General features: G+C 36.5%; 1 protein-coding gene across 1 annotated transcript in view; it reads left to right on the top strand.

Moving 5' to 3' along the window:
• Nucleotides 1-22,403, top strand: part of WNK3 (WNK lysine deficient protein kinase 3) — a 163,891-nt gene that overhangs the window by 73,766 nt on the left and 67,722 nt on the right. The window contains exon 10 of the mRNA XM_043569773.1: nucleotides 18,459-18,523. Coding sequence (XP_043425708.1) covers nucleotides 18,459-18,523 — 65 coding nt within the window. The remainder of the gene's footprint in view (nucleotides 1-18,458; nucleotides 18,524-22,403) is intronic.

Raw genomic sequence — 22,403 nt, 5'->3', positions numbered from 1 at the left:
AAGGCCTTGGCTGGCACCTACAAAGTCATTTATCCTTGGGGAGACAATAAACCCTCTTCAAAAAGTACTCCAAGAATGGGACTTTTCTCTCCCAGTACACCCCAGAGATCTCTACACCTTGCTATGTACTCTGGGACCAGCTCCCTCCTCCCCAGGAGCATGTCACAGCTCCACTCGGAGAAAGTCTTCACAACCTCAGAGTTTGAGCTCTAAAAGCTGTTTGCAAAAAAGAACTGGGACACTCAATACTTTCTGCTTCCCATTCTGTGGTCTAGAGTGGTTTTTCTCTTGTGCTAACTCGATGCCACACTTTCTCAACCCCTCTCTATTTCTCTCCCTTTTGTCTCCATCGAAAGGTTTCCCTCCCCTCTGTGGCTCTCCCTCCCCTCTGTTTTTCTCTCCCCCAGTTCACATCCACACACCTAGCACCTGCCAAGCTGTCTCTCTACAACTGTGGAGATCCTTGTGCCAGTCCGCAGATCGATTTCCTGGGTGTTCCCAGTAATCTGACCTCAATACAGCTGTGTTTGAGGGACAAGGATAGCCCAGTGTCCCCCTCCTTCTCCACCATCTTAACTTCTCCATTTCTTCTTATTGTGAGTCCTAATTCCTTAATCCTAAAAGTTTCTGGATACTGAAAGGATTTTCCTATATTTGTTGCCAAAATTCATTTGGTGGCAAACTTGACCTGAACCGATGAGACTACTGATAGTGTTTCTGTTTTTAAAAGCAGACACATTCTGGGGCGCCTGGGTGGCTCAGTCGGTTGAGCGTCTGACTTCAGCTCAGGTCATGATCTCACAGTTTGTGGGTTCAAGCCCCGCGTTGGGCTCTGTGCTGACTGCTTGCTCAGAGCCTGGAGCCTGCTTCAGATTCTGTGTCTCCTTCTGTCTCTGCCCCTCCCCTGCTCACGCTTTGTCTCACTCTGTTTCTCAAAAGAAATAAATGTAAAAAAAAATTTTTTTTAAATAAAATAAAAGCATACACATTCATTTATATTAAGGATTACATAATTGGTATGTGTAAGAACCCCTTGTAGAACAGGATTGAATGCTGCTAAATTTTTTATTAGTTAACGTGTATTCTTGAGTTAAAATATTTACAATGAAATCTTTATGATATATGCAAGGATATTAAGAACACCTGTATAACAAATACTCTAGAAATGAAAAAATTACCATATTTACCATCCTCTGGATATACCTGTATTTTTTTGCAAGATTTAAAACTTCATTTAAATAGTACCCTAGCATATGTATTCTTCTGTATTTTTTAAAATTCAATATGGATTATGAGATTATTATGAGATTTACTCATGTTCACATATGTAGCTCTACTTTCTTCATTTTCCTTTTCTCCCATTGATGTGCATGTGAGTTTTTCCCATTAATTTGCTTATTTCCATGTTCCTGACTCATTCCTTTGGGATAGAATATATGTTATTAATTTTATGGTTGCTAAATCTCCTCCCATGTTTAGTCTTTTTTTTTTTTTGGCTTTTGCTTTATATTTAAAATGAAGGTCTAGTTGATCGGCATTGGTAGCTGATTTAGGCTTCTTCAATTAAAGTGTGTAAACTTTGTGACTTCTAGGTTAACAATGCCTCATCCCACATCTAATGAATGCCTGCACTATTAGTGAGATCTTTTGTAGTTAGCTGGACATGAGTGGGATATATAATGGATGTTCCAGAAGTTTCTCAGATTCTTCATTTTTAACTGTTCTCCAAAGAAGATTTCTTCTAAATATATGACTCCTCTTAATAACAGCAGAGGAGAAAACATTCTGGTTTTCTAGAATACAATCTAGAATAATTGTTTGTATTTTATTGTCACTCTACTTTAATAGTTTCTTCTAATTTGGAACAATTGTTTGTCTTTCTTGGTCTTTTATGACCTTGATGATTTTGATGAGTGTAGACCAGCTATTTTATAGATTAGTATTCAAAATGGGTTGGTCTTATGTTTCCACATGATTAGATTCAGGTTATGCATTTGTGGCAGGAATAATATAAAGGCGATTTTTGAGTCCTTTTTAGTGTATTATATCAGGAGGCACATGGTGTCCGTTGTTTTATTACTGGTGAAATTAATTTTGATTAGTAGGTTAAGGTTCTGTCTACCAGATTTTACCACTGAAAAGTTATTATTTTTTAATTTATAATTAAGTAATATGTGAGGAGTTACTTTGAGTCTATGTTTATCATAAAACCTTTACCCACAGTTTTGGCAGCCATTATTGCCTATGATGATTATTACTATGATGATTGCCAGATAATGGTTTTCAAATTCTGTATTTATTATTTGGATTAAAGCTTTCCGTTTTCCCCATTTATTGATTGATTGATTTAAATATATAAAAGTATTTTTATTTTGTTCTATGGTTTATAACTCACGAGTATCATTATTTATTTTGATGCACCACCTATCTCAGATTAGGCTAGTGGGTTCCTCTTCAAACTTGTTTCTTTAAACTTTTGACATGTCCCCATCATTCTTTGAACTTACCTTTTCACAACAAGCATATTCTATTCTTCTTTGCCCCAACTTCACAATTGGTCATATCTCAATGAGTTCTGGTTGAGAGGGTTTGTTTTAATGGGGATACAATCTCATAAGAGGAACAGTTTCAAAGTGAGGGAAAAATTGGTGATAATAGGAAAGAGAATGGAGAATTACTGGAGTGATGTTCTGGAGAAGGTGAGAGGAGATGAAGTTTAATTTCTAAATAGAAGAGTTGGCCTTAGCATAGGATCCCAGACAGGTTGTCCATAATAATATGCGTGAAGGTAGAGAGTGTGGGCACAAATGATATTAGGTCAGTAGATGTGGTAGTAGGAGTTTACAGTAATTCTTTTCTTGTTTCTGTTTAATTTTCTCAGTAAAATAGAAGTATGGTCATCATCCGAGCATGAGTTTGGGAGAGAGAGAGTGTGTATTAAAAGTTTGAGGAGAGAGGAGAAGGTATAAATAAGTTTTCTAAGAGAATGGTAAAATGAGTGGTAGTAACACTTCCAGGCAGCATTAAGTATCTACCTGAAGTTAATTGTTCTAAAGATTTTTTTTTTATTTTGGTGCTTCTCTTTTTCTACCTTTGGTGTTTCTGAGAGGTTTGGTGATCCTGATTTTCTAACCCAGTTCCCTCTTGAATTTTTAGCCAATCCCCATTGCTACTTACCTCTTAGCACAACAGGGATTTGGAGGTGGATAGGAGTGCCCAGTTGCTCCTTCTTTACCTTCCCATTGAATCTCTCAGATAAATTCCCCAAGGCCACTTCATGCTTCTGGTATCTACTGTGAGTAGGTTTGGTGCTTCCCAAATCACTCCTAACTTTGTAGTAGTTTTCTCCATATATGTTCCATATATGTTTGAAGCTTTGGTTTCCAATGATTTTGTTTCCCTGTGGATGTGAACTATTGTTTTCTATTCATTTGGAGATTCTCCACCATTTATGGTCTGTGGATGGCACTCGTTTTTAATTTTTCTAGGATGTTATAACTTTATTCCAGTTTTTTAAACCATCATCTTGCTTTCTAGAGTAATAGAATGAATGTATATGATCACTGTTACCATATTGATTCAGTCTCCTAGAATTTTTTTTCTGTATGAATAATGTGGATTAACATAAGGAAAGGTAACTTAGTGATTTTTGTTGTTGCAAACGTTTAGCATTGACTACTAGGATGAGGAGTGTCTTTCAGGTTTTTGTTGGTATTGTTAGAAGCAGTGACAGGATTGGCCAGATTTTAGATTTTGAATGCATCAGGAGTCAATAAAATGTTTTTATATATAATTTTTTCACAGATAAATCTACATATTAGCATATCTGATGTGTACATTTGTAAGATTACTCTGGAAATTGTGGTTCTGACTGACATTTCCTATTTTACTACTGCTTCATAGCTGATCTCAGTGAAATCATAATTTTCAGCTCCAGTTTCTTAAATCAGGAAAGTAATGTCTTTACACTTTATTCTTGGTGATTTTAATTCTAACTATAGTATGTTTAAGACCCAAAAAGATAGTTACTGAAGATATTAGTGCCTTTGAGATGTTTACTTTGTCTCTGGTTACATTTCTGTTTTTCTAGTCCTTTCAAGACAGTACAGAAACTATCTGAAGAATGGACTGATGGGTATAATGCTGTTGTTAATTGGCAAAACACTCACCATGTTCACTTTGTTCAGAAATATCCATGTGTGTGTGAATATGATTAAAACAGTAGGTTTATGGGGCGCCTGGGTGGCTTAGTCGGTTAAACATCCGACTTCAGCTCAGGTCATGATCTCATGGCTCATGAGTTCAAGTCCTTCATTGGCTGTACTGACAGCTCAGAGTATAGAGCCTGCTTCATATTCTGTGTCTCCCTCTCTGTCTGCCCCTCCCCCGCTTGTGCTCTGTGTGTTCCTGTGCGTGTGTGTGTGTCTAAGTCTGTCTGTCAAAAATAAACAAACATTAAAAAAACAGTAAGTTTATTCTGATAAAGACAGTTTTTTAAAAAATATAATTTATTGTCAAATTGGCTAAAGTACAGTGTGTAAAGTGTGCTCTTGGTTTTTGGAGTAGACTCCTGTGGTTCATCGCGTTACATACAACACCCAGTGCTCATCCCAACAAATGCCCTCTGCAATGCGCATCACCCATTTTACCCTCTCACCCACCCCCCCCCATCAATCCTCAGTTTGTTCTCTGTATTTAAGAGTCTCTTATGGTTTGCCTCCCTCCCTCTCTGTTTGTAGCTATTTTTCCCTTTCCCTTCCCCCATGGTCTTACGTTAAGTTTCTCAAGATCCACATATGAGTGAAAATATAAGATATCTGTTGGTAAAGACAGTTTTAATATATTGAGACCAGTTTCCAAGGCATTCGAAAGGAAGGCATATCTTACAGTTAGGGAACTGACATTGAGGACCTACAATGTATCAAGCAGTGTCATCTCATTTATTCTTCATTCTAACTTCCTCTATAAAGTAGTTAATTCCATTAAATGAAAATGTATAAAAATTGAGAAGTAATGTTAGTCTGGTTTCTCTAGAGAGAGAGATTCTGGATCTAGGATATTAGACCATTTATGTAAAAATGCTAGTTAGCGCAATATTTTATTTATGTGAAATTACTTTATTCTAACTGAAGGAAAATTGGTCTAAACGGTGCATTTACTGAATGTTGTCAAAAAATGTTCTCAAAAGACACATATTGCTTAGGATGTCTTCGGAATGTAGAAGCTGGTAATGATAAGGACATTAGTCATTTGGATTGATTTACAGGGACATTATTTGGCCTTCTCCGTTTTGCAGTATAAATTAGTTGGAATATTGAGGATATTGACAGGATGGGAACCTTTCAGGTAGCTCTCATTCTCCAGGAAGGAGCCAATCTCTAAAATAGAAGCACAGTTGAAATCTGCAATTTGGGAAGTTGGTGGAATGAGCTAAAAGACTGATTATCTGTGGATTACTAATAAAGTTATGTGAGGGAAAGGCAAACTGTTCTTTAGTGGGGATAACAATGATGAAGTATATTTATTTTATCATAGTATACATGTTAGCATTCTCAGTTTTTTAACTGTGCATTCAGTTTTGAAACATAGTTTTAACAATTTGGACTTAATACTGATACTGGTTTTGGTATGCAACACCAGTTTTTTTTTCAAGTTTTTATTTAAATTCCAGTTAGTTAACATAGAGCAATATTAGTTTCAGATGTAGGATTTAGTGATTCATCACTTACATACAACACTCAGTGCTTATCACAAGAAGCACCTTCCTTAATGCCCATCACCCATTTAACCCATCTCCCCACCTATCTCCTTTCTGGTAAACCATCAGTTTTTTTCTCTATAGTTAAGAGTCTGTTTCTTTTTTTCTTAGTGTTTATTTTGAGAGAGAGATCATGCTCACAAGTGGGGAAGAGGCAGAGAGAGGCAGAGAGAGAATCCCAAGCAGGCTCTACACCATTAGCACAGAGTCAGATATGGGGCTTTTGAACTCCTGAACCATGAGATCATGACCCAAGCCAAAATCAAGAGTCAGATGCTTTACCAACTGTAAAGCTTTACCACACAGGTGCCCCAAGAGTCTATTTCTTGATTTGTCTTCTTTCCTTTGCTCATTTGTTTTGTCTGTCAGATTCTACATATGAGAGAAATCTTATGGTATTTGTCTATCTCTGACTTAATTGTTTCACTTAGCATTATACTTTCAGATGTCAAGATTTCATTCATTTTTCTGGCTGAATAATATTCTGCTGCATATATATACCGTATATTCTTTGTCCGTTCATTAGTTGACAGACACTTGGGCTGTTTCCATGATTTAGCTATTGTAAATAATGCTGCTATAAACATAGAGGTGCATGTATCCCTTTGAATTAGTGTTTTTGTATATTTTGGATCAGTACCCAGTAGTGTGATTACTGGGTTATGGGTAGTGCTATTTTTAGCTTTTTGAAGAATCTCCATACTGTTTTCCACAGTGGCTACACCAGTTTGCATTACCACCAACAGTGAAAGTGAGTTTCTTTTTCTCCACCTCCTCACCAATACTTGTTGTTTCTTGCATTTTTTATTTTAGCCATTGTGACAGGTGTGAGGTGATACTGTAATTTTGATTTGTATTTCCCTTATGATAAGTGATGTTGAGCATTTTTTCTTGTGTCTGTTGGTTATCTGGGATGTCTTCTTTGGAGAAATACCTGTTTATTTCTTATGCCCATTTTTAGTTATTTTATTTATTTATTTATTTATTTATTTATTTATTTATTTATTTTTATTTTGGCAAGTTTTATTTATTTTTATTTTTTTAATATGAAATTTATTGTCAAATTGGTTTCCACACAACACCCAGTGCTCATCCCAACAGGTGCCCTCCTCAATACCTATCACCCACCCTCCCCTCCCTCCCACCCCCCCCATCAACCCTCAGTTTGTTCTCAGTTTTTAAGAGTCTCTTATGTTTTGGCTCCCTCCCTCTCTAACCTTTTTTTTTCTTCCCCTCCCCCATGGTCTTCTGTTAAGTTTCTCAGGATCCACATAAGAGTGAAAACATTTGTAGCAACATGGATGGAACTGGAGAGTGTTATGCTAAGTGAAATAAGTCATACAGAGAAAGATAGATACCATATGTTTTCACTCTTATGTGGATCCTGAGAATCTTATTCCCATTTTTAAATTGGATTATTTGTTTTCTGGGTGTTGAGTTGTATAAGTTCTTTATATATTTTGGATATTGACCCTTTATTGGATACATCATTTGCAAATATCTTCTCCTATTACATAGGTTGCCTTCCAGTTTTGTTGATTGTTTCCTTTGCTGTACAGAAGCTTTTTATTTTGATGAAGTCCCAATAATTTATTTCTGCTTTTGTTTCCCTTGCCTCAGGAGACATATCTAGAAAAAGGTTGCTAGAGCCAATGTTGGAGACATTACTGCCTGTGCTCTTTTCTAGGATATTTATGGTTTCAGGTCTCATATATAGGTCTTTAATCTATTTCAAGCTTATTTTTATGCATGGTGAAAGAAAGTGGTCCAGTTTCATTCTTTTGCATGTAGCTGTCCAGTTTTTCCAACACCATTTGTTGAAGAGGCTGTCTTTTTCCCATTGGATTCTTTACTGCTATTGTTGAAGATTAACTGATCATATAGCTGTGGGTTTATTTCTGGGTTTTCTATTCTGTTCCATTGATCTATGTGTCTGTTTTTGTGCCAGTACCATACTGTTTTCATTACTACAGCTTTGTAATATAACTTGAAGTCTAGAATTGTGATACCTCCAGCTTTGCTTTCCTTTTTCAAAATTACTTTGGCTATTTGTGGTCTTTTGTGATTCCATATAAATTTTAGGGTATTTTGTTCTAGTTCTGTGAAAAATGCTAGTGGTATTTCGATAGAGATTGCATTAAATACATAGATTGCTTTGGGTAGTTTAGGAATTTTAATAATATTTTTCTTCCAATCCATGACCATGGGATATCTCCATTTCTTTCTGTCCTCTTCAATTTCTGTCATCAGTGTTTTACAGTTTTCAGAGTACAGGTCTTTACTTCTGATTAGGTTTATTCCTAGGTATCATTATTTTTGGTGCAGTTGTAAATGTGGTTGTTTTCTTGATTTCTCTTTTTGCTGCTTCATTATTAGTGTATACAAATGCAACAGATTTCTGCACATTGATTTTGTATCCTGTGACTTTACTGAATTTATTTATCAGTTCTAGCAATTTTGGTAGAGTTTTAGGGTTTTCTGTGTATAATATGTCATTTGTCAATAGTGAAATTTTTACTTCTGAAAATAGCTTTTTGAAAATAACTTTTCTTCTTATACTTTTTAGAAATTACAGCAAAGTATAAAGTTAAAATTACTGGTTAACTCACCTCTCAGAAATGAACCTTTGTAGTTTTCTAGACATTTTTCCATACAAACACATATACAAAAAATTTTTTAGTATTTTATCAGAATTGGATCATACCAGCTTTTAAAAAGATTTCTTCTTTTTTTAACTATTTTTTTAATGTTTATTTATTTTTGAGAGAGAGAGATAGCAGGGGAAGGGCAGAGAGAGAAGGAGACACAGAATCTGAAGCAGGCTCTAGGCTCTGAGCTGTCAGCACGGAGCCTGACATGGGGCCCAAACCCACGAACCGCGAGATCATGACCTAAGCTGAAGTCAGATGCTTAACTGACTGAGCCACCTAGGTCCCCCAAAGATTTCTTATTTTTATTAAAGTATATTAAGCATATATACATTAAAGTACCCTAATCTAAATCTAACGTACCCTAATTGAAGAATTTTCACGTATCTATTCCCCCACTAAATGCAAATGAAGATTGAGTACATTTTCAGCCCCCTAGAAGATTCACTAAGATCCACCCACGTTGTTGCATGTATCATTAGTTTGTTTTTTGTGCTTTGAGTTGTACTATTATAGATTATGCCACAGTTCAGTTATCAATTCTTCTGTTGATGTACATTAAGATTGGTTCTCCTTTTTGACTCTTAAAAATAAACAGCTGTGAATGTTCCTGTATGTTTTATTGTTGGACACATGCACTCATTTCTCTTGTATATGTAGGTGTGGGATTGCTGGGTCACAGGATAAAAGTATATTTAACTATACTAAATAATGCTACACAGTTTTCCAAGTAGTTGTGTCAAAATACATTCCTACCCGGGTGCCTAGGTGGTTCAGTCAGTTAAGCATCCAGCTTCGGCTCAGGTCATGATCTCATGGTTCATGAGTTTGAGCCCTGCATTGGGCTCTCTGCTGTCAGCGCAGAGCCTGCTTCAGATCCTCTGTCCCCTCTCTCTCTGCCCCTCCCCTGGTAGTTCTCTCTCTCTGTCTTTCAAAAATAAATAAACATTAAAAAATATATTCCTAGCAGCACAACTATGAATGTTCCAGTTATTTTACATCCTTATCACCACTTAGCATTACCTGTATGTTAAATTTTAGCCATTCTGGTAGATGTGATGTAGTATATATTGTGCTTTTAACTTGCATTTCTCTGATAAGTAACAATGTTGTGCACTTTCTCATGTAATTCTTAGACATTCAAATATCTTTTGTGAAGTGCCTAGTCAAATTTTGGTGGGGAGGGTAGTTGTCTTTTTCTTTAGTCTGGTTTAATATTGAACATTTCTTTAGCCTTTCTTTGTTTTTCTTGACAGTGTTGAAAAGCACAGGCCAGTTTTTTGTAGAATATCCTTCAGTTTATGTTTATTTGAAGTTTTCTCATGATTAGATTCAAATCATAGATTTTTGGCAGGAATACCATGTAAGTGACATCTCTATATTAGGAGCCATGCCAGTTTGTCCCAGAATTCGTGATATTAACTTTTATTACATGGTTCAAGCAGGGCCTGCCAGGCTTCTCCACTATAAAGTTGCCATTTTCCCCTTTATAATTTATGAGTTATTTATAGGGAGCTGTTTTGAGACTATGTAAGTATCCCTTTCATCATCAAAACTTTCACCCACTAGTTTATGTATCTATTGATATTCTAATTTCATCATTCCTCTTTATGTTTATTAGTTGTCCCTTCTCATTTATTTATTTATTTGTGTCAGTGTGTACTTATGGGGCCTTATATTATTTACTAAGTTGTGATATAATATTATCATTATTTATTTTGATGGTTAAAGTACCCCAGATTTGGTTAATAGGCACCCATTCAAGGTAGATGTGGTGTCCTTTTGACATGTCCTTGTTACTCTTTTTTAAAAAAAAATTTAATGTTTATTTTTGAGGGTGGGGAGGAGGGGCAGAGAGACACACACACACACACACACACACAGAATCCAAAGCAAGCTCCCGGCTGTCTGCTAACAGCAGAGAGCCAGATGCGGGGCTCGAACTCACGAACTGTGTATTCATGACCTGAGCCAAAGTCGATCACCTAACCAACTGAGCCACCCAGGTGCCCCAACATGTTCTTGTTATTCTTTTGAGTACTTCTTTATTTTCTGGCATGGCATGGTATTTCAGGCTCATTTTGTACTTTCCCTGCCCCTCCTCTGGAATCAGTCATTTTTCCATGGAGCCCTAATTCCTTTCAGTGGGCAATATAATTTAGAAACCAAAATATGGATGTTGGCTGTGTTTTGTGTTACTTGGGGGTTATAGTTTCCAGGGTTCTCAGCAGACAGACCAGAATATGTGTGTGTGTGTGTGTGTGTGTGTGTGTGTGTGTGTGTGTGTTTCGTATGGATACTTCCAGCCCACTTTACTTTTGACTTTGTGTTCTAGGAAAGAATTTTTTGTTTTTGTTTGTTTTTGCCATGCTTCTTTCAGTATACATCCAACATCTCTCTTTGATTATACAATGGACATTTCAAATTCAATGTGTCCAAAGTCAAACACTTTTTTTATACTCCCCTCTGACTACTGCCCTAAGGCTGTTCTTTCCACAGTTGTCCCCATCTCAGCAAATGGAAACTCTTTCTTGTTACTCAAGCCATATATTTGTGGTTATCTTTTACTCTTCTCTTTTTCTCATATGTCACTTGAAATCATCAGAAAGTCTTTTGGCTTTTCCTTTAAAATATATCTACAACCTGACTACTTCTCACTTCCATCATTATCATGATGGTCTAATCTCTCTTACTTGAATGATTACAGTAGCCTAATTGTTGTCCTTCCTTCTGCCTTTGCTCCTTTATAACCCTTTTCTCATTCTAAGAAGCAGAATGATCCTTTTATTTATTTATTTTTTTAAATATGAAATTTATTGTCAAATTGGTTTCCATACAACACCCAGTACTCATCCCAACAGGTGCCCTCCTCAATGCCCATCACTCACCCTCCCCTCCCTCCCACCCCCCATCAACCTTCAGTTTATTCTCAGTTTTTAAGAGTGTCTTATGGTTTGTCTCCCTCCCTCTCTAACTTTTTTTTTCCTTCCCCTCCCCCATGGTCCTTTGTTAAGTTTCTCAAAATGCAAGTCGTATCATGTCTCAAAACCCTCCCCAAAACCTTCTATTGCCCATATCACTCATAGTAAAAATACCAATACTTAATGGCATGAAAGCCCTATAGGATCTGGCCTCCCCTGCCCAACTCTCTGACTTCATGTAGATTTTCTTTGACTTCTGTTGTCTTTTCGAATGGTGATTAAGTCATTTCACAGATCTACAGTTTAAGGACAAGGGTATGTACACTGTTTATTAACAGGCATTGATCTATAGTTCGCTAATAAGGTATGGTTTACTTTTACCCCCATAGTGTGTTTTCTAATGCTTGTAATAATCAAATATGGTAAAGACTGCAGTCTTCAACATGTATACCTACCAAAATTTTTCCTTTCTGCATCCTTGCTGATTTGGTTTTACTTGTAGGGACTCTACCTCCCAGAATGCTAAATGGTTCAGTTAGTCCTCTCCTTTTTATCTCCAATATGCATTCTCACTCCTTTCAGTTTTGTTTTTTTTTAAACAGGGTTAGTTTCTGTCTCCAAATAGCTGTAGAAACTTGGAGGGCTGCAACAAGAGCAGTGCCTGATCAATTTACTGGTTGGTACAGACCCTTGATAACTCAACTGAACAGCACATAATACAGGGAAAGTATGAAGTATAAGTCTACTTTCAGTTAGTTTCCCTTTCATGAGGTGCTCTCTAGGGAGGCCCTGGAGTGAAGCCTAGGTAAATTTTTTTCTTTAGTCTAGTTCTACCTGCCTTATAATTAATAAAACTTCCTCCTAATTTCTATCACTCTTGTTTGTCAGTTTTTGTGGTGCCGGTATGTTTTCATCTTTTTTTCCTTGCCTGTTTAATAGCCTGTGTGTCTTGATGTGAGTTTGTCCATGGAAATATCCTATGGACCATTTCTTTCTTTTTTTCATGTTTGTTTATTTTTGAGAGAGAGAGATTGAGAGAGAGAGAGAGAGAGAGACCACAAGTGGGGAGGGGCAGAGAGAGAGGGAGACACAGAATCTGAAGCAGGCTCTAGGCTCTGAGCTCCCAGCACAGAGCCCGACACAGGGCTCGAACTCATGAACCCTGAGATCATGACCTGAGCCAAAGTCTGATGTTTAACCGACTGAGCCACCCAGGTGCCCTGGATCATTTATTTTTTTATGGTAAATTTCATTACTTGGAATCTTGGCTTGGCCAGGAATTCGGCTTGGATAAACAATGACTTTATAGATGAAGCATTCTTTTTAAGTATAAAAATATGGAAGTGGACATACACAGTGATAATTTTTTAATTAGACAAAAATTTCACTGTTAAACAGGTATATGCATCATAAATATAGGCTTGAACCAGTTTGTATCTTGAGTTAGGCCTGAGTTTGAACAGTGTCTCTGAATTATTTACTGTATGATTTGAGGAAAGGTATTTATTTTAGCTCTGATTGTTTTCATTTGTAAAATGACATTTTAAAATGCTTGTCTTGATTTGCAACTTTGAAATGTAAAAAATAAGATGGATTGATGGATTTACATGTGATATGCAATTATACTAAAATGCTATAGACTGTGAGTGGTAGATACATGGGTTTTCACTGAACAGTTATTCAACTTCTCTGTATGATGTAAAATTTTCGTCACATCAGAAAAAATGCCTATCTTGCAGGCTCATTAGGTTTAGATGAGATATATGTAAGAAGTGCCTGGCATGTAGTAAGTACTTAGTAAATAGCAGTTATTAAAAAATAAAAAGCACTTCATAGGAGATATATGTTTTGTAGCATTGATAATACAACAATATAGTTTATGAAATTCTGAGATGTTTCTTTTCTTGTTTTTTGTTTTCTTTTTCTTTTTCTGTCTCCCCTCCTCCCTTTGTCTCCTCTTCTCCTTTCCTTGAGATTATAAACTGCATCCAGGGCTGAGAATCACTGGTGGGAGGAGGGCAAATAATGACAAAGTAAGTTAAGGAGAAAGGATTAGGAACTAACGAAATTTAACAGAAAAGCCTCTGTGGTATGCACAAGGGGTCTCTGCTCCTCAGTACTGTCTGGAGTTATTTATCTATTCATTAATTTCCTTTTACTGACTCAATTTTTGCTTCTATCACTTACAGCCTCAGCTTGCTCATTTGTAAAATGAAGATAGCAATACTTACTACTCAGAGGTGTCATAAGGGTTTAAGTAAGTTTAAATAATGTATATTAAGTGCTTAGCACTTAATAAATGCTTAATATTGATTGGTTTGTTGCTATAATAAAAATAAAAGCAATGAGAATATTATAATAGTGAAAGACAATTACTGAGTGAGCATCTATTCCTATTTCAGGTGTTGGTTAGGTGCTGGGAATATTGTGATAAATTTTAGAGATATGGTCTTTCCCTCAATTAGCTCACAGCATCCCAGGTGAGAAAGACCTAGAAACAAGTGTAAGAAAGTGTTCTAAATGTCAAAGTAGAGAGGAGAGCATGGTATGGCTCATGGAATCCACGCCTAGCTTTGCTTTTCATTTTGGCCTTGTCCTCATTCTGCATGTGTCCAGATGTACTTCAGTATTATTGAATCTTGCTAGCAAATTATCAAGGTCTCAGACATCAAAATTATCAAAGTCTCATTAGGAAAGGGGATTGGTGCCTGTCTTTCATTGGATTTTAAGGTGGGCGTTAGTTGAGAAATAAGCACAAAGTACCATTTCTTGACTTCCTTTTCCTCCTCCAACCTAGTCAGTCAACCCATACTGAGGTTTTTTCCTGGACAAATTAGATTAGCTTCTAATTATAGGTTAGATATTTAGCTCTTTAACATAATTACTGTTTAAAAACACTAAAAGCAAATACTTTGGCAATGAGAATTCTTTTTTGTACACACAAGATCCGACAAAATGTATCCAACTTAAATGGTTGTATTAAAGAAATTTTAAAAGAATTATATTGAGACCCAGCAAGATGGAACACTGACATGGTGCCTTGATGCATAAATCTAGAGGCAAAGAGTATGGATTAAGTAAAGAGAAACAAGACATAGTTACTGTGACAGCAATCTTGGATGATATTTTATAACCACATGTTAATTATGAACAGGATTATTAATGCTACTTTGTGTCCTCAGAATCATGGCTAATAGTCGGTTCATCTGTCTTTTCATATGATAGCTTCAAATCAAGTTCTCTCATAATATTTTGAGGAGTTTCAAAACTAATATATACAAATAGATGCTGGGCTATTTTTTTTAGATGTCTTTCAGATTTAATTAAATGTTCCATTTTTACTTTTGTCTAAAATGACCATAATGTTGTGCATTGAAGTAATGGGAACCTGCCCTGTGTTTACCAGATTTGAGGGTTGATAAATCTGTAAAAAGTTGAATTTATTTTTTTCTTATTACCAAAGCAAAATGAATATAGATAAGCTTAACACCTTGTCATATATTCTTCCAGACTATTTTATATGCTTAAACATACATGTAATTTTAATGTAACTATAGTATACATACTTTTATAATTTTTTCTCACTTATAAGATAACCCATATATCTGTCACTGATAAGATAGCATGTAAAATACAATTATTTATTTAATGGAGCAAATAAAGGAAACAAGTGTCAAAATTTTTTGCTCTTTGCAATTATATTCTGTGTTGTGAGGAACATTCTTTTTTTTTTTTTTTAATTTTTTTTTTTCAACGTTTTTTTTTTATTTATTTTGGGGACAGAGAGAGACAGAGTATGAACGGGGGAGGGGCAGAGAGAGAGGGAGACACAGAATCGGAAACAGGCTCCAGGCTCCGAGCCATCAGCCCAGAGCCTGACGCGGGGCTCGAACTCATGGACCGTGAGATCGTGACCTGGCTGAAGTCGGACGCTTAACCAACTGCGCCACCCAGGCGCCCCGTGAGGAACATTCTTATAGCTAAATCATGCTGTCTACTCTTAATTATTTCCTTTGTATACATTTTTAATTATTGGGCAAATTTCTAGAAATGTAATTGCTACATGTTTGTAAGACTTATGCATTGATTGTCAAATTACTTTTCAAAAAGGACTAACCAGTTTACAGTCCCACCAGTGGTTTATGAAAATACCTATTTTCCTGTACGCTTAGTATTTGATATCCTTTGAAAGTTGTAAATTATAAAATGTATGTAGTAACATCATAAAAAGTAGTAAGATTGGGAGAAATCACTAGAATGCTATTTCCTTGACATGGCAGTGATTATATTTCTTACAGTATTCCCGGCTTTTGACACATGTGTAAGTGGTTGTATTTACATATACAGTTTTGTTTTCTACTTTTTTTCATTCATTAGTAAGTGATTTTCCCTGCCTTTACTTGGCTTTCACAATTCTAGTATTTATTGGCCACACAATAGTACAATAAATATTCATATTTACCTAACTCTTCCCCTATTCCTGAACAACTAATTTGCTGCCAATTTTTATTATGTATAATAGCACAATAAAAACACAGGGTTATCTATCATTTATTGAATATTTACTATGAAACAAACTTTATACTATGTACTTTTTTCTTCCTTTGTATTATTTCCTTAGGATTTGTGTCCAGGATTCGTAATAATGGATCATGAACATTTTTATGGCACAGCCTTTCTTCTTATGTCAGTGTTTTCTTTCTTATTTCTTTCTGCCTTAAAACATTATTCGAAGCCTAAAATGTGCCAGACACTGTGGTAAGTGGTAAGAGGAACTGAGAATACAAAGATAGCAGAGTCCTTGGAGTCAGACATTAAACATATATGATAAAGAGGGACATGATAAAAGGCATTGCTGGATGACGGTCCATCGATATATTATTTGGTTGGTCATTCTGTCCATCCATTCGTCCATCCATCTATCCATTTATGCACACATGATTTTCCCTGTGAAGCATGGGAGGACTAGTTGCAGCTATAATGCCCTTTTACTCCTAAATATTTCAGTATAAGAATAAGGACATTTTTTTAACCACAATACAATGACAAAATTCAAGGAATTTAATATAAATATATTATTATTACTTAAACCATTGTCCACATTAAAATTTCACCAATTGTCCAATTAATGTCCATGTAGGCAATTTTGCTCCCTTGATTTAAAATCTAATTGAAGATCATGCATTGCCTTTAGTTGTGTTGTCTCTCTTGTCTCCTTTAATCTAGAACAGTTCCTCAGCTTTTCTTTGTCTTTTATAACATTGATATTGTTTTGAAGACTAAAGATTGGTTATTTTGTAGAATGTCCTTCAATTTGAGTTTGTTTGAAATTTCCTCTTGTTCAGATTCAGATGATGCATTTTTGTCAGGAATACTATATAAGCAATGTGTTCTTTGCACATCATATCATATTAGGAGGTATGTGATGCTGAGGTTAAATCTGATTCCTTATTTAAGATGGGGCCTGCTATATACTGTATAGTTTTCTAGTATAAAGTGACGCTTGCTATATGCTGTATGGTTTTCTAGTATAAAGTGACCCTTTTTGTTGCTTTTATAATTAATCAGTAATCTGTGGGGAGATACTCTGAATCTATGTAACTTTTACCCACCTGTTTTATCATCCATTGATGATTTTATGATTTCATCATTCCTTGTGTTTATTAGTTGCCTTGTGCTACAAAGACTTTGTATCAGTATGAACTCGTGTATTTTTATTTTATTGAATGGGTTATATTCTGGTTACTATCATTATTTATTTTGATGTCCAAATCGTCCCATATTTGGACAGTGGGAACCCCTTCAAGCTGACTCCTATATATTTTTGATATGTTCCCATCATTCTTTGAGCAGTTCTTTATTTTTTGGCCTAACAAGATGATCCAGCTTCATCTTGTACTTTCTTTGCCCCAATGTTGGAATCGGTCATTTCTCTAGGAAACCTTCATCCCTTATTGTTTAGAAAACAAGATATGAGATAAGGTATATGTTGTTTATTTTTAAAATATTTCTTAATGTTTATTTTTGAGAGAAAGGGAGAGTGATCAAGGGAGGGGCAGAGAGAGAAGGAGACAGAGGATCCAAAGCAGGCTCTGTGCTGACAGTAGAGAACCCAATGTGGGGCTTGAACTCACGAATCGTGAGATCATTACCTGAGCCGAAGTCTGACGCTTAACTGACTGAGCCATCCAGGCACATGTTTTTTAAAGAGTACCCAAAGCGATTTTGCTGGACTATCTGGAACCTACTGTGATAGAAGCTTCTTATATAAAGGAGTTCCATCCATAGAATGGTCAGGACTGAGGAGGAGTTGAAATAGACTAGGAAGATGAAGGAACATGAGTAGAGTCACAGCATATGGAAGAGCCCAACTCATTCAAAGGAGCTACAGTTCAGTGTGGCTTCAAGTAGAGGAGTCTAGAGAATGTGGCAGGGACCAGTTCACTGAGGACTTTGCCGTCCAAAGGAACTTAACCTTATTTATAGGGAACCATCATAGAGGGTTTAAACTTGGTAGGGCAGACATCAGTTTTGGTAGATTTGCGTTTTAAGGTCACTGGGCTATCACCAGTGGCAGTACATAGGATGGATTAGATAAATGTTTAAAATTTTTTTTCCAACATGGTTGGCATTTTCCTTCTTAGAGGGCTTAAGCTTTTCTCCTAGAAGCCAGTATTGCAGCTGCTGATACTAACACCTCAAAGGGATAGTTGTCAGCAGTTTAGTGTAAAGAGAGTGAGAAAGAGCCAGAACATGCAATAAGTGAAAGTTTGATTCATTTATTCATCTATTTGTGAAATGGCAGCAACTCTCCCTTTTAGTACTGGTTTTCCCATCAGGCCTGGAAGCTGAGTGTTGATGTTCTCCATTGAAAAATAACACAAACAAAGGTATATAAAAGAATGCTATCTTTTTTAATGGAAAATCTTAATGAATATGAATACTGCTACATTTTATTTTTCTTTGTCTTTGGTAATAACATCAAACATTCCATAATGTGGACATTCTACCTAGTTTGTGAGTTAACTAAAATATGAAATGTAAAAACCATGTTTTTTGAAATAATAGCAGATTGCATTTTTAGCTTGAAGCCTGCTGTTATAACAAGTTTTATTTCTGTACTATTTACAGCCTATATCCCAGGCAGTTGGAGTTGAACAACAAGCAACTCTTCTAAAACCAGATTTAGTTAGAAGGTGAGTATCTTCAAATTAATACCATGAAAACAATGAGTATTTTGAAGTATTTGCACTCAATAGGTGTGTAGAGTATCTTGATTCAAGAAGCTTCTGTGTTCTTATATTTGTATGTTTAATAAAAATAGTAGGTATTGTTTTTACTTTTTTATGTTAATGATCATATGGATTGTTAATTTAGTGACTGTGTTTTCTTGTTCTCATTATTATAATATTCTGTTCTTAAGAAAAGCTTATAAGGGTTAAAAAAAAAGAAAAATGGAATAGTATAATATAGAGTAAAATTCCAGCTAATCTAAAGAAATAAATTACAACCAGGTATATAATTGTGTTATTATTTGGTAGTTGTAAATTAATATTTTCTCTATATTGTTCAGATTAGATAATTTTTATTGATCTCGCTTCAGGTTCACTGATTTTTTTCCTTTGTCCTATTCATTCTGCTATCGTGCTAATTCAATGAAGTTTTTATTTCTATGATTGTACTTTTGTTCCAGTTTTATGGAGAAATAGTGGGCATACCTGACTGTATAAGTTTAAGGGATACACCATGCTGGTTTAATTTACATTTACGTTATGAAATGGTTACCGTAGTAGGTTCAAATACATCCATCTCATATAAATACAATAAAAAGAAAAAAAAGAAGGGAAAAAATTTTCTCATTGTGGTGAGAACTCACAGGATTTCCTTTCTTAACAGCTTTTCTATATATCACACAACAGTGTTAACGATAGTCATCATGTTGTACATTACACCCCCAGTACTTATTTATTTTATAACTGGACATTTGTACCTTTTGACTACCAACTTCCAATTTCCCCTCCCCTCACCCTCTGCCTCTGGAAACCTCTGATCTCTTTTTCTGTGAATTTATGTGGATTTTTTTTGTTGTATTTTGGTTTTTGGTTATTTTTAGATTCCACTTATGAGATTATATAGCATTTATCTCTCTCTCTGACTTATTTCACTTAGCTTAATGCCTTCAGAGTCCATTGATGTTGTTGCAAATGGTAGGATTTCCCCTTTTTATGGCTGAATAATATTCTTGTGTGTGTGTGTGTGTGTGTGTGTGTGTGTGTACGTGTGTACACCACAATTTCTTTATATATTCATCCATCTGGACAGTTAGGTTGTTTCCATGTTCTGTGTCTTGGCTATTGTAAATAATGCTATGAACACAGGGGTGCAGATTATCTTTTGGAGTTAGTGTTTTTGTTTTTGGGGGATATATTCCCCAAAGTCAAATTGCTGAATCATATACTAGTTCCGTTTTTTAAAATTTTTTGATGATCTTCCATACTGTTTTTCATAGTGGCTGTACCAGTTTACAACCCCACTAACTGCACAACAGTTCTCTTTTCTCCACATCCTTGCCAGCATTTTTTATCTTGTCTTTTTGATGATGGCTGTTCTAACAGGGGTAAGGCAATATTTCTAGAGCTCACTTTGCCCACACCCAGGCAAGTAGCTGAATCACAGCACCACCCATTGTGGAAAGTGTTTTCCAGCCCCATTGGAACAGAAGGTCTAGCAACAACTTCTGGAAGCTGTGGGGCCCTGTGGCACTTGAGCCAAGAGGCGAGTGGGAAAAGTTGATTGCCCCCAGAATAAAGCCAGTACTGAGTGTAAAACATTCCTGTGCTATGCATGGGAAAGGGGATTGATTCATAGCCAAGGCTGAGGGTAGTTCCCAGTCCCTCCCAACCAGAGAATCTGTTTGGGAAGTTGATAGTAGCCTGGAGGGGCCTCTCTTCCTCCCACCCAGGCAAGGGAACTAAAACATAGCCTCACCATCTGTGGAAAGTCTTCTGGCCCCATCTGACCAGAAGGGTGGCAACAACTACGAGGAACTATATGGTCCAGCAGCAGTTGAGCCAAGAGGCAGGCAAATAGAGCCAATAGTTTGCAGAACACGGCCAAGAGCTCTGTTTGTTAAGGGAACTTGGGGTGTGGGTAGGCTTGTGAGTTAGAACAGAGTTTTATCAACTTTAGAGCTGCTTCTTCCCCTGTGTCCAGGCAGAGAATCTGATCTGTACCCCTACTCATTGTTGAATAAAGTCTTCAGCCTGTCCCACCAGAGAACCTAACTAGAGCACATCAGTAGCTGCATAGGCCATTCAACAGCCCTATGGCATTTGAACAGGGAACATAGCCTCTGGCTTCCCCTCTCTGCAGAGCAAAATTGGTGGCCTTGCCTGACCAGGGAATTCAGTGCACACTCTGGCTGGATTTGAGTCCCTAAACAATGAGCTACACAGACCACAGTTCCCATCCTGCTGCCCTGCCAGGTCAGGCATGCTAATTCAGATCTGCAGTCCTGACCATCTAGTAAACCTGACCATAGAATCCAGGAAACTATGGAGCCCATCCTGCAACCTCACTTGGATAGGGAACCAAGCCAAAAGTCTGATCCAGCTGTTCTCAGCCATTGGCATACCTCCCTTCCCTGTCCTCAGAACTCGAACAATTGCCTTCCCCAAAATGGACCATAATAGCAGGCCCCCTGCACAAAGACATTACTAGCAGACATATCCAAACAGAGCTGACTGGTGAAGAACTGCCTCTGCCAAAGGAAACCTGTGAACTCTGGAAGAGGAGCCCAATTACTCAATTGTGTAGATACCAATGTAAGGAATTAAGGATTACAAAAATCAGGTAAATATGAAACAACTAAGGAAAACTAATAAACCTTCAATAACTGACACTAAGTAAATGGAGATCATTTAAAAAAAATTTTTTAAACGTTTATTCATTTTTGAGATACAGAGAGAACAGAGCTTAAATGAGGGAGGGGCAGAGACAGAGGGAGACAGAATCCAAAGCAGGTTCCAGGCTCTGAGCTGTCAGCACAGAGCCTGACACGGGGCTTGAACTCACTGACCGTGAGATTATGACCTGAGCCGAAGTTGGACACTCAACTGACTGGGCCACCCAAGCACCCCAGGAAATGGAGATCTTTAAACTGACAAAGAATTCACAATTTAAGGAAATTTCAGAAACTGTAAGAAAACATGGACCAGACAACTAAATAAAATTAGGGGGAAAAAATCCATGAACAGAGTGAGAAGTTTGACAAGGAAATAGTAACCATCAAAAAAAAAATACAGGGGTGCCTGGGTGGCTCAGTTGGTTGAGTGACTGACTTCAGCTCACAGTTTGTGAGTTTGAGCCCTGCATCGGGCTCTGTGCTGACAGCTCAGACCCTGGAGCCTGCTTCGGATTCTGTGTCTCCATCTCTCTCGGCCCCCCCCCCCCGCTCTCTCTCTTTCTCTCTCTCTCTCAAAAATAAATAAACATTAAAAATTTTTTTAAAAAAAATCCAGAAATCCTAGTGGTGAAAAATACAATGTAACTGAAGAATTCCACAGAGAGTTTCTAAACTAAACCACGCAGAAGAAAGAATTAGTGACTTGTAAATAAGACATTAGAAATTAAGCAGAGTAGCAAAAATTAAAAAAGAGTGAAGCAGAGTGAAGAAAGCTGATGGAAGTTAGAGGACAAAAAGAAAAACAATATTTGCATTAAGGGGGTTGCCTGGATGTCTCGGTAGATTTAGCATCAGACTCTTGATTTCGGCACAGGTCATGATCTTGTGGTTCGTGAGTTCAAGCCCCACTGGCATTATCCAGATACCCAAACCAGAAAAGGATACTACTATAAATTAAAATGATAAGCCTATTCCCTGATTAATATAGATGTAAAAACTCTCAGTAATATACTAGCATACTGAGTTCAACAGCACATTAAAAGGATCATATACTATAATCAAGTGAGATGTATCTCTGGGATGCAAGGATGGTTCAACAAATGCAAATCAATCAATGATTGGATTGAAAGAAATTAATCATATGATCATATTAATAGAATGAAAGAGAAGAA

Source organism: Prionailurus bengalensis, chromosome X (assembly GCF_016509475.1).
Source record: "Prionailurus bengalensis isolate Pbe53 chromosome X, Fcat_Pben_1.1_paternal_pri, whole genome shotgun sequence".
Lineage (NCBI taxonomy): Eukaryota > Metazoa > Chordata > Mammalia > Carnivora > Felidae > Prionailurus > Prionailurus bengalensis.
This window is presented reverse-complemented; position numbering and strand designations above follow the sequence as displayed.